Source organism: Elaeis guineensis, chromosome 8 (assembly GCF_000442705.2).
Source record: "Elaeis guineensis isolate ETL-2024a chromosome 8, EG11, whole genome shotgun sequence".
In the NCBI taxonomy this organism is placed as follows: domain Eukaryota; kingdom Viridiplantae; phylum Streptophyta; class Magnoliopsida; order Arecales; family Arecaceae; genus Elaeis; species Elaeis guineensis.
The window spans coordinates 10,865,586-10,878,578 of record NC_026000.2 but is presented as its reverse complement, the minus strand read 5'-3'; the positions used below and the strand labels follow the sequence as shown (position 1 = coordinate 10,878,578).

Sequence of the window (12,993 nt, the reverse complement as noted above, 5' to 3'; positions counted from 1 at the left end):
TAGCTTGGTTTGGCCGGAGTGATGCTGTTCGTGGATCGGGGGATGGATAAAGTTTGTACAAATTGGGTCTGGGCCGGGTCCAGCTCATAAAGACCCAAATAGGGGGTGGTTTATTATAGCCGTCGGCAACTGAGACCGGACCGGACCGTGGGGCACCATTGGCTTCTGAAATCGAAGCTGTGCTGGACCCAGACCGGGCGACCCAATCATGTGCAGCCGACACGTAAACAATTTTATTTGTGTATGGATCGTTGCTGACTAATTTTTGGACCGAAGAAATTGCCATCTATTTTTTAAAAATAATTTTATCTAAATAATATTTATTTCAAAATATTTATCGGAGTACTTTTCAAAATAAAATCACCTTATGGTGTTGACTCATCAAAATCCACACCATGTGGAAGGAGGAGTCAGCAATCACAGAACTGCCCTACCATAAGACGACTTAAGTGCTCATTTCTCCATAATTTGATTTTTTTTTCTCCATATATATGAATTTTTCAAAAATCCACTGATCATGATTTCATATATATAAATTTTTATAAATATTTTCAAACAAAAATTTAGTAAGCTCACAGTATTGACATAAGTGCAACAAATGCTGATAATCTAGATGAAGAATTTCTTACTATTTTTTTTAGAATTATTCAAGATCTTTATTGCCACTAGATGGCCATTATCAAACTTCCTTTTATACATTGTAATATGCCTTGACCTCTTTTTTGACCAAAGAAAAATATTATCTCCTTCACATCGGAGTATATATATCTCATTGAGTTACATGCCTAAACTTCTATTGGAGTATTTATATCTCATTGGGTTAAGTGCTCAAATTTCTCCATGAAAATTTTTAGCTTTGGATAAGGCATATTGTAATATATAAAGAGAAGCTTGATAATGACCATCTAGTGGCAGTAAAGATCTCGAATAGTTCTAAAGAAAATAGTAAAGAATTTTTCATCGAGGTTATCAGCATTTGTTGCACTTATCATGTCAATATTGTGAGCTTACTAGACTTTTATTTGAAAATATTTACAAAAATTTATATATATGAAATTATGGTCAAAAATTATTTGAAAACTTTATTTACATGAAGTAAAAAAAATATCAAATTGTGGACAAATGAGCACCTAAGTTGTCTTATAGAGTCCCCTTATGTTAGAATGACTCTATGAGTGGCTCTACCATAGGACGATTCTCTGGTTGCTGACTCTTCCTTTCACATGGCGTGGATTTTGATGAGTCAGTATTTAAGGATGACTTTGTTTTGGACAGTATTTCGATAAATATTTTAAAAAAAATATTATTTTTATAATTTTTTTTAAAATAAATATTGTTTAGATAAATTTATCTTTTTTAAGTGACGAGAAGACAGGGTGCGTTATCAAATTTTTCTAAGTTGTATGTTCGATGCAAAAGGACCCATCTTTCTTTATATGGATCAATCATAGGAGCATGCAATAATCGCTTCAAAATCTAGGCAGATGGATGGATGAAAAGTTCAAAATGCTTTAAAAATTATGTATAGTGCAATTTAATGGTTTATGTTGCAAAAGAGGATCGGCCAATTTTTTTATATGAAAGATACAATTTGAACGCAATAGAATATCGCTATGTCAAATAATTTCAAGAATTAAGTACATCTAATTGTATATCTCAGAGATAAAAGTGCAACGCTTTTTTGTTTTTATTGAGTGCCATTTGATGGAAATGATAGAAGAACTCTCCATTTGGATCCATAGTGTGGTCCTCCCAATGTTGAAAATGCAAATCTAGCAAGGAGGTTTCCTCCACGAAACAATTGTTATTAGATCCTGAAAATATTAGTGATGTCAAACAAATCAACTAGCTCGAGCTCCACTTAAGTTTGATTTGACAAAAGCTTGATCAAACTCGGCTAGATTACAGCCATATCTTCCATTGAGGCTGCCTAATAAAGTCAATTAAAATGGAAAATTAGTCAATTGATATCTCCAAGGGACCTTAAACATTACTAGCTGAAGTTGACTTGACAGCGAGTTTGGAACCAACGCACGCTTACGACTTAACTACACTAAAACCTAACTTTTGATGTGGTCATTTAACATTACAAAATGCCGAATACCTTTGTGAATCCACAGCACCCTGTGTGACACTCTGCACTTGTTTTGGGAATAAGAAGACGGAACAGGAATATTAATTCCTACTCTCTCTCTCTCTAGTTTGAATCTTTTGTATTCTTGGGTAGGATAACTCTCAGATTGAGAATATTTTTGTCTATAAGGAAGGACAGAAAAATGACCTTATTCCACAAATAAAATTATTCAATCTCTTTCTTGGAATAGTTATTCCGGGAATAACTAGCTTTGAAAGTTCGAATGGGACAACCATTCCTGCTTGGTACCTGAGTTAAACGTGGTCAAGCCTTTTACCATATCCAACGCACCTTTTGGTCTCTTTTCTGATCGAGCCTCTCTTTGGTTTTCTTCCATCATCCGTGCATTGTTAATGGTTGTAAGTATTGCTAAAAGGAGCCAACTCCAACCATCTTAGTTATCGCCGTTGGGGATCGGTCTGACTAGATCGATAAGCTGGATGGTGAGCTGAATGAGGTGACGAAGGAATCCAAATGGTTGATCGAAGATCTCAATGCAGTTAATGATAGTTGAATTTTTTCTCCAATACACAAATTGACTCTGAAACACCACAAATAAAGGAAGCTCATTTGCCAGGAGTTTTCCAGTAGAGATCATTGGATGTCTTGTTGCAGTCAATCCCCTGGAGAGATTGATGCCAGTGAAGAGCACCTACAAAAGAAGCTCACTCTGATCGGAGTTGTATCCGACGAAGATCTTTCGATGCTTAAGTCAGTGGAGAGTGGTCGAACAAAAAATAAAATATCAAAAATGACAAAATATCAATCCAGAAGTGTCTTACCAACACTGTTTTCTTATCTTTCCTTTATAGATGATTCGGATGTAACCATCGAGTATGTGGTTCTATTTTTTATGGCACTAAGAGGTAGTTATCCCGATTATCGGATCATGATCATAGAGTTAGTGGGTAATTTATGCCCACTAATGATCGTAGCATGTAATTATTATCCACAATTGTAGTATTGTGATTATATATTTGATAGTCAGCTGTTTGACAATCGACAGTTGGTTATTTGACAGTCAACCGTTATGATGCTAGTTTGGTTATGAAGATGGTCAGTCGGCTATGATATGAAGATGGTCAATCGGTCTTGAAGATGTTGCTTTAGCCATGATGATTCAAGCTCAGTCATGATGACTTTGCTTTGGTCAGATGACTTTGGTTCGACCATAATGACTCTACTTCGGCTAGATGACTCTCATAAGAGCCGAATTCTGAAAATTTCTTTTCTTTTAGAGCCTCCCCTCTTAGGATCTCTTGGCTCTTCTTATATAGGTATGGAACAAAGGGTTGATCTCGAATATGGAAGCAGATGTAGAATCGGAGGGAGCAAATCCAATTGTTCCAACATTTGCCCCCCACTCTCAAGTTCAAAATAGTTTGACACGTTGGACGATGGGAGTCAGCGTATCTTTTGCCATGACTTCGAGTTCCGATTCTGTGGTCATGTTAGTTAATAATGAAAGAATTTTTTTTTTATTATCAGACATTAGTCCGATTTTGTAGCCTTTAGTTCGTAGTGAAAGAAATTTTTCTTTGTGTTATCTCTTTGAATGTGATCATCATTCATTATAGATAACTATTGAATATTTTCTGATTGATCGGAGTTGAGTTGGCATATTGTTCCATCTGACTGTAGCCGAGTCGGCATATTATTTCTTCCGATCACAGTTGAGTTGGCATATTGTTTCATCCGGTCATAGTTAAGTCGGTATATTATTCTATCCGATTAGTCGAGTCGGCATGTTGTTCTATCCGAACAGAATCGAGTCGGCATGTTGTTTCGCCTGACTAGAGTCGAGTCGGTAAATAAGTAGCTTGTAGATAATCAAATATTCAACAAAAATATCGAAAGCCGAACATGTCATTTCAAATATTTATTGAAGACATATCTATTGATAATACATACGTAGATTGTCAGCATTCTATGTTTGAAGGATGGATGTCCTGTTGAGGGTTTCGAGCTGATATGTTCTCAGAAGTAGATACATCATAATTAGCTATCATTGCCGAGACAACGACAGTATCATCATGGGGGGTTTGAACTCTCCGAGCATCTTCTTAAGAAAAGAAGATTACATTGTCATGTCATTGTTTCTTGGATGACTCCTTTTCAATGCTTGCCCCCTAATTTTTCGATCGATTTGTGATCATGTTGATCACCCCTGCAATCGATCGATTGAAAGTCTTTTCAGTCGATGGGCGGGTCGCTTCGCAACAACTTCAGGCCATCGACCTTGGATATATTTTCTAAGATACCCTCTGTGGATGAAGTTCTCGATTTCATCCTTTAAATAGTGCAGTCATTGGTATCATATCCGTGGTCGTGGTGGAACCGACGATATCTGTTCCCATTGCGAGAATGCGATGGGGCTCGCATCGATGGGGGTTTCCTCACATATTCTTCCTTCTCGATCTTCATGAGTATTTGAGATCGAGGAGCTATAAGCGGAGTATAGCTGTCATACTTATGGTTTGGGCTCTTCGATCTCAACATCGATTGTCGCTGAGAAGGGTCCCTATCGAATTGTCTTTGACCCGAACCTCTCTTAGTCTTGTTCTTTTTCGAAGCTCCTCTACCCTCACCATCGCGTTGAGCAGCAGCAGCTTCTTCGACACGGATATATTTCTGTGCCTGGATGAGGAACTCGAAAAATGACTTGGGGGTCGTCTTGTCTAGGGAGTAAGTGAAGCATGAGCCATGCAGTCCTTAGGCAGCGGTCGCCATAGCCGTATCCTGATTAAGGTCGTGACTTCCAACGTGGTGGTATTGAAATATGCCATGTAATCTCTCAATGATTCTCTTTCCCATTGCTTGATCGAAAAGACGCTTGTGGAAGTGCGCAGCAACTTTTTGCTGGTGTGGAAATACACTACGAACTGCTAGCTGAGTTGATCAAAAGAGCTGATGCTCCTTGGACTAAGTCTCGAGTACCAAGCTCGGACTGCCTTCCAAAGGATTATCGGGAAGGCCACACAGAGGAGGGTGTCGGTCGCATCTTGGATCATCATGAGAGCCTTGTAGCTCTCTAGGTAGTCGATGGAGTCGATGGAGCCGTTGTATGGCTCCATTTGCGGCATCTTGAAACAAGCTGGAATGGGCTCATCCAAAATACATCGGGTAAAGGGTGGCGTCAAGTGGATGCCAAGGTCATCAAAGAACCCGCAGCCATCCACTTAGATTTGTGCGAGTCGATGGTTGAACTTCCTAAGCTTGCATTTATAGTCATCGAATCAGCGTCGTTGGGATACTTCCGACGTCAAATCTTCCCTAGAAGAATTTGAAGGGGAAGAATTTGGTGATGAGCGAGGACACTTTCCTTTCTTTGTACTATGATGGTGAGAGGAAGAAGGAGACCATCGCTCTTTGTGGCCGGCATGATGGGAGTGTCAGGACGGTTGAGGCTCAACACGAGACTGCCAAGCCTATCGTCGTTCAGAGGGCTGAGAAGATGATCACCACGATGCACGGCGACTGTGCCTTGATGGTACTTTGTGCGGCACTAGTTCCTTTGACACCAGTCACTACTGTTGCTATTATTATTGTTGTTGTTGTTGGAGGTTGTGCACCACCTCCGTTAGCGAGATAACTTGCTGCACTAGAGTAACAAACTGCTGAGCATCCGTCGTGATGATCGGACACAAGGTGTTGGGCTCCGTTGATGGTGGCAGATGGTCTTCCTGATGGGAGGACTACCTGACGAAGCTGGTGAAGAGTTGTGCTCTCGTTCTTATCATGATTGATAGCAAAATAATTATTTTTTCTCTATCTTGCATGCCAATTTATTGCGGCCAATCTTCTGGAACGCCTGATGTCGGTGAAGAGCATTTGCAAAAGAAGTCTACATTGATCGAAGTTGTGTCCGATGGAGATCTTCCGATATTTAAATCAATGAAAAATGATCGAACAGGAAGTAGAATATCAAAATCGACAAAGTATCAGTACAGAAGTGTCTTACTAACACTATTCTCTTACCTCTCCTTTATAGGTGACTTGGGTGTAACTATCGAGCATATGATCCTACTTTTTATGATACTAAGGGGTAGTTATCTCGATTATCGGATCATAGTCATAGAGTTAGTGGATAATTTATGCCCACTAATGATCATGGCATGTAGTTGTTATCCATAACTATAGTATCGTGATTATATATTTGGCAGTCGGTCATTGGATAGTCTGTAGTTGGTTGGTTGACAGTCGGCCATTATGATGCTGGTTTGATTATGAAGATGGTCAGTCGGCCATGATATAAAGATGGTCAGTCGGCTATGAAGATGTTGCTTCAGTCATGATGACTCAAGTTCAACCATGATGACTCTGCTTTGATCAGATGACTCTGGTTCGACCATAATGATTCTGCTTCGGTCAGATGATTCTCATTAGAGCTGAATTCTGAAAGTTTCTTCTAGAACCTCCCCTCTTGGGATCTCTTGGCTCTTCTTATATAGATATGAAACAAAGAGCCAATTTCGAATATGGGAGCCAATATAGAATCAGGGAGAGCAAATCCGATTGTCCCAATATGTTTAAATCAAATCATCTCAGCATAATAGAAGAGGTTTTGAATGAAAGACATACAGAGAGAGAGAGAGATTCAAGGTCTGTTTTCAAAGTGTCTATGAGAAAGAGGAAGAAATAAGAGCTCAAAGAGTCTCAATTGTATCCCATTCGCTATTCATTGTGGACTTACTCAGGCTTGATTGGACTTATAGATGTGGAACCTGAGACTTACTTGAGGACCCCCAAGGAGTGCTTATATAGGCAGGGGCTGGAGCGCGTCATGATTGGAACCTTGGGATGTATGAGAGAGGTTGTTAAGGATAATCGCTTGTATGTCCAGAAGATACGATGAAATGCATATTCTATAGTTATGGAGACCGTTCTATCATTATGGCTAATTATAATCAAATGATGGGAGATTTGGATCTCTAATTGCATCTTTCGGTAACCATATGGCAGAAATTGATTGACCGAGATGACTGATTGATAGGTTACGTTACGTTGGTTATAGTCGGATCCAAGATGTATTAATAGTCATCCATATGCTCTATTATCATTTCATCACAGCCATGGGCAAACAAAACTTTTTTTTTTTGTTAAAAAAGAAAGCAACGAAAGTTCTCATTCTGTTCCTCACCATCCACAATTGTTGTCCACCATGATATGGATAGCTGTCCCGAACTGAACATCTTCCCCGATGCATTCAATATGGTATTCAAATTTATTTGAAACAGAAAAGCCCATCCAAATTTTGTTGAGGTCAAGTGTAAAATTGAACGCAATGTTTCATGCGAAGACGAAGAGGGGTGGAAACAACCTAAATTTCATTCAACATCAGATAACCTACATATTAGAGAATTTGTGGAACTAGGTTGAATGCAATTTCTTTTAAAAAAAACAAACACATCAAATGATCCAATTTTATGCAGCCTAATTAATTAATTAATCTGCCCATCATGGATCCACATATGGCATTGGGGAAGACCAATTTCAAATAGATTTGAATTATGCATGGATTAAGAAGACTAGTAACTGCTTCGATTAAAGGGATTCAAATAAGGAATGATGGTTGCAGTTCGTTCTCTGATCTTGGAATCTAATCACAATGAAACCATGCCCTTACCTCGATAAAAATAGAGTCAGGGGAGCTCAAATACGCAAGTCACATCTTATACTTCCATATTGTTATTCTACTCTTCTTCCGTGCATGCCAGGGCTCTTTCTTTTCGAACCGACCTATCATGTAGCAGATCTCAAACCATGTCATATCCCAAGCCAATCTTAGAGGATCATAACCTCAATAAGCTGATCTCTCATAGGTTGAAAAATTAATCTCTCGTAAATCGATGAACTGATCACTCATAGATTGAAGAGTTAATTTTCTGCTGGATGATCAGCTGATCTTCCGCAAGATGACCGATTGATCTCTCACAAGACAACGAGCTCATCTCTCAAGTGTAAGAGTTGATCTTAATAATTATTCTTAGGCCGATCCAAACAAAAAAAGCTAAGAGGTAGAAAATCCATTCTTAGTAGTAGGATAAGGATTCTCTTTAATAGAAAACAAGGGCATAAGACACCAAGTGTGCAGATAAAATTATTCTATATCGCCCTTCTTTTTCCTCTATGCTGTTTCTTCTCCAAAGCCTTTTTTTGATTTGCATATCCAAGGGTCCACCTTGGATTAGTTCGGACAACTTCTTATCTTCTCTGTATTCATAGATCGGATTGCTATTTTGATCTAACCAATCGTGCCCAACCCTCATTCTGCTTTTAATCGAATTTAGTTTTATGTGCGTGAAGCCTATTTTTATAGCTCTTTGGTGCATGGATCAACTAAGTCCGGATATTTATACGTGAGTAGATGACTATGAAACTATGATTAGAGGTACTACAACGATTTGGTACGTCCACCAGCACTACATATTTAAGAGATGTACCAAAAAAAAAGTACTTACCTCCAGCATAACAAAAACATACATACGTGCTTTTCCAAATACAGCAAATTACATTATTATAAAAAAAATGCAGCAAATCACGGAGGAAAATAAATAAGAAACCAACTAAACTAATGCGGAAATAGAAATCAAAGAATAATATAAAAGGTTAACCAAAAGACAAAAAGAAAGACAAAGCCAATTTTCTCCCTCTTCTTCTTTCCATTGTTTGTTATTATAAACGTCCTCCTTGAAAGCTATTGCGACCTCTCACTCCCACCCTCCTCCTCAAACCCTTCCACCCCACCCCCAACCATATCCTTCGCACCATCTCGTCTCCATCTCAATCCTCTCTCTCTCTATATCTCTGAGAGACTAGCGACCGGGTTCTGGTGCTCGGCGGTGATGGAAAGGAAATGAAGGCGCGTCGGATCCGAGACCATGCCGATACCCCTCTCGGATGACTCGGGCTCGTTCTGCGATCTCCTATGTGGCGAGGACGCCGGAGCGCTCGCCGAGGACTTGCCGGGTTACTCCACCGAGCCCGAGTTCGCGGAGGACTCGGACGAGTCCATCGCCGGCTTCATAGAAGGGGAGTCCGACTACTCGCCCCGGTTCGACTACCAGGACCGGTTCCGGTCCCGCTCGCTCGACCCCTTCGCCCGCCAGGAGTCCATCGCCTGGATTCTTAAGGTCCTCTCCACCTCCGGCGCATGATAGAAATTTACTGCCCCGAATTGCTATCTTGAGCATCTTGAGGCATTTTTTAGGGTGTATCGTTGATTTTTTTTTTTGTTTAATTTCTGATTACTATTTCAGGTGCACGAATACTATCGTTTCCATCCACTAACGGCGTATCTTGCCGTTAACTACATGGATCGTTTCCTCTCCTCTCACCAATTACCTGTAAGCTGATGCTGTTACCATTATCCATTCTTCTCCATCTGAACACAATCGGATAGATGGTGTTCTTTTGTTGGTTATCATAGTTTATTACTTTTGCTTTAAATAAAAACCCTAGAATCGTTTTCTTTCATAGATAAATAGTTCCCTATTTATTTGTTTTACAACCCTTACATTTTAAGTATTTGTACAAAAAACACCTAATTAACGGCTTCCGTGGAGATCCATCAACCATTTTAATTTTTGATCTCTTATCTTGCAGAAGATCATAAATATCAATGATGCTGGTTTATATGTCAACAAATTTTAGACTCCATTTTTTTTCTTTTAAACTATTTGGAATAAATTTTAAGGCCACCTTTTGTTTTGTTCTTGTATATATATATATATATATATATATATACATACACTGTTCATGAATGCGGGCAGTTGCATGCATGTGACATGCTTCCAGCATCAGCAAGGTTTGATGGCAAGAAGGCTTATGGTAGGTACTTCTTACTTTATTGGATTGTGGGATGTGGTACTTTTCTGTTGGTCAAGACATGATGCAACCTAGCAACTTGTCAAGTAGTGGCCAGTTGAAAGCAGCCCAACCCATAGTGGATGTGACTTTGGAGTTCCTGTTGCATTGCACTTGTGACAATCTTGTCAATAATCTAATTTTTCAATAAGTTTATTTTATCAATGATATTAGAGATTTATGAGTTATTTCTTGATGGTTCTATCTTTCCAGCAGTCAAATGGATGGGCTTTGCAACTCTTATCAGTGGCTTGTCTCTCCCTAGCTGCAAAGATGGAGGAAACTCTGGTTCCAGCCCTTTTAGACCTTCAGGTACTTTCTACCATTTCCTACCTGCAACAAGATGCACTCTTTCCTAATCTCAAGATATATTAATGAAGTCATAAGTTATGTTGACCATAGGTTGAGGGTCCAAGGTTCATCTTCGAGCCTCGAACAATATGCCGAATGGAGCTTCTTGTCCTCACTGCATTAAATTGGAGGCTTCGATCTGTGACACCTTTCACATTTATTGATTTCTTTGCTTACAAGGTTGATCCCATGGGAACGCATGCAAGATATCTGGTTTCACGTGCTACTCACATTATTTTAGCAATGATTCATGGTAGTATTTAAATTTATATAATCATAGTTATTACTTAATAAATATTATTGATATATTTTTTTTCTGAAAAAAGATTACTCCACATAGAGCTAAAATATATGGTGTCACAGATATTGACTTCCTGAATCACTGCCCATCATCGATAGCCGCATCTGCCATAATTTATGCTGCTGGTGAGACACAGGATTTGGCTTTTGTTAGTCCTGGAGTTGCAGTGTCATGGTGCATTGGACTGACTGAGGTGAGGAGGAAATTTTGTTCATTTATAATCCATTATGGAGAACCCAAGAGAAGACACTGGTCTTGTCTTTTTTTTTTTTTTTTTTTTTTTTGTGGGAAAGTTAAGACATCAGCCTCGTTTAGTAAGCGCTATGTTTTTATTTTTGTTGTTGTTATAGGAGGCGATAGCTAATTGCTACCAACTAATGCTACAAGTTGCTATCGATCACAAGCAGAGAAAGCCTCCAATGATCCTGTCGCAGCTCAGAGTAACGACCCCACATAGCGTGGACTCGGGAGTCTCCTCTTCACCTTCTTCCCCACCCAATAAAAGGAGGAAGCTAAACAACAATTGCCTGTGAGTGGGTGATGACAAGGAGGGCTCATAAGAAGTAAAAATTAGAGAAAGGGATAAGAGAGGGGGGACCCTAACAATATTATAGCTAGTGGACGACTTTTCTTATTGGGTTTTTCAGATTCCTCAGTATTTTTCAGAGGAGTTTGGTCGATTGGTTTAACAGAGTGCTTAGATTCGTATATTGGTTACGTCCAAGACTTAGGCTTGGTGGATGTTGAATTTTTTTGTTTTTTTTGTTGTTGGTGGTGGTGTTGTTTCTTCTTAAGTTCTTTCATTTGTGGGGCTGAGCTATTTATATAAGCCATGATGGCACTAGAGTTGCAGATTCCCAAGGGTGGGGAGTCTGCCATTCTTTTGTGTGGGGGAAAGTAAGAGAGATGTGCTCGTTTGTGGAGGACGTGGAGCTCATTGAAATCAAAGGCAGCATTGATTGTTGAAAGAAAAAGAGGAAGATGGGGATGGTGGCGTGGGTCTTTTTAGGGCCATGAGAAAAGAGCAGGCATTCAAGCGGGGGAGGTAATAATAATAACAACAACACACACACGCATAAAAAAAAAAAAAAAAGAGAAGAAGCTAAGACTCTCCCATGTTGAAAATGTTCCATGATTTCTTTTAACCGGTCATCGTCCTCCTTATTCTCTTCATCAATATTTACTTTTGGAATTTTGTTTGATAGATTTTTTTCCCCCATTCTTTGTAGTGGTGTGATTATGAGTATCCTGCATGTGTTTGCTTAAGCATACCTGTGAGAGGTTTTTGCCTGGGGCTAAAACTGTTTGTATTAGGGCCTTTGGAGGTCTTTGAGAGTCATGTATTATCTGAAACTCATAAATGAAACAATCTGATGGATCTATTTGTCTGTAAAAATCTTATAATTTCATACCTGAGTTGATAATTAAACTGTCTTCTTTATTTGCTCTTGTTTTTTTTTTTTTTTTTTGGTAAACTATTTGCTTTTGTTGATGCATAGGAATCAGCAATAACAAATCTGGAACTTTGGAAATGAGATATGGTGGGGGGGGCGCAATCTAAAATCTGCAAGAAGTAACACAACTGACTTATGCTTCCATTTTTTTGTTTCAAATAAGTCTTCCTTGAGACAGTCCAAGGTTAATATATAATGGAGTAGATTGGCAATAATGTTATGAGTAAAATCCTTTAACAATGGTGTCGGAATGTAACCAAGGAAAGATGTTACCAACCTTGGTTACTTTACCACTTGGATTTGGGACATATGTTGTCTTGTTTCAATAACATGAAACATCATTTGGTAGGTTTTGGGATTGAATAAGGTGCAAGCAATAAAGGTAGTGACGCTCCACTCCATTCGAGTCATTGTCAAGAGCTGGTTGATAGGTGACTCGCCATTGGCTGTGCATGGTGGGGTCGATGCTGCTTAAGATGGAAAGCTTATCGAATATCACTTTGCTTGTATGTCATTTTTAATGGTTGGATAGGATTCAACTAAGGGTAGGTGGTACACTCTGTAGGATGCGGTCGGGACTCATGGTTTTAAATTACGGCATGATGACCGTTACATATGGCTATTATACCGGTTTTGGCCGTCTCTCATCAGGTTGTGGAGAAAGATAATATAAAAAAAATAATGATCATTATTTTTTCTTATTTTTATTATGATATAAATATGACTATTATTTTCACTTGTATCTTTAACATAAAATATATTTTTAAAAACTTCTATATTTTTACCTCAAAAATTTCCTCTAATACGGTTGGAAAAAGATAATGGATAATTCCTTTATTTTTCTATCATCCATTATTTCCTGTTATAACATAGTTATTATAGCCATT

The 12,993-nt window shown here is 38.8% G+C and overlaps 1 protein-coding gene across 2 annotated transcripts; it reads left to right on the top strand.

Moving 5' to 3' along the window:
• Positions 1-8,835: 8,835 nt before the first annotated feature.
• On the top strand, positions 8,836-12,032 carry LOC105050300 (cyclin-D2-1). Of its 2 annotated transcripts, none has more exons than XM_010930261.4 (6): positions 8,836-9,267; positions 9,394-9,480; positions 10,217-10,312; positions 10,403-10,604; positions 10,715-10,845; positions 11,003-12,032. In XM_010930261.4, exons 1-6 carry the CDS (start codon positions 9,016-9,018, stop codon positions 11,183-11,185), a joined length of 951 nt encoding a protein of 316 aa, XP_010928563.1. In that variant the 5' UTR covers positions 8,836-9,015; the 3' UTR covers positions 11,186-12,032. The 2 variants fall into 2 exon arrangements, with proteins under 2 accessions (XP_010928563.1, XP_010928562.1); XM_010930260.4 differs by having other exon boundaries at positions 10,214-10,312.
• Positions 12,033-12,993: the final 961 nt, after the last annotated feature.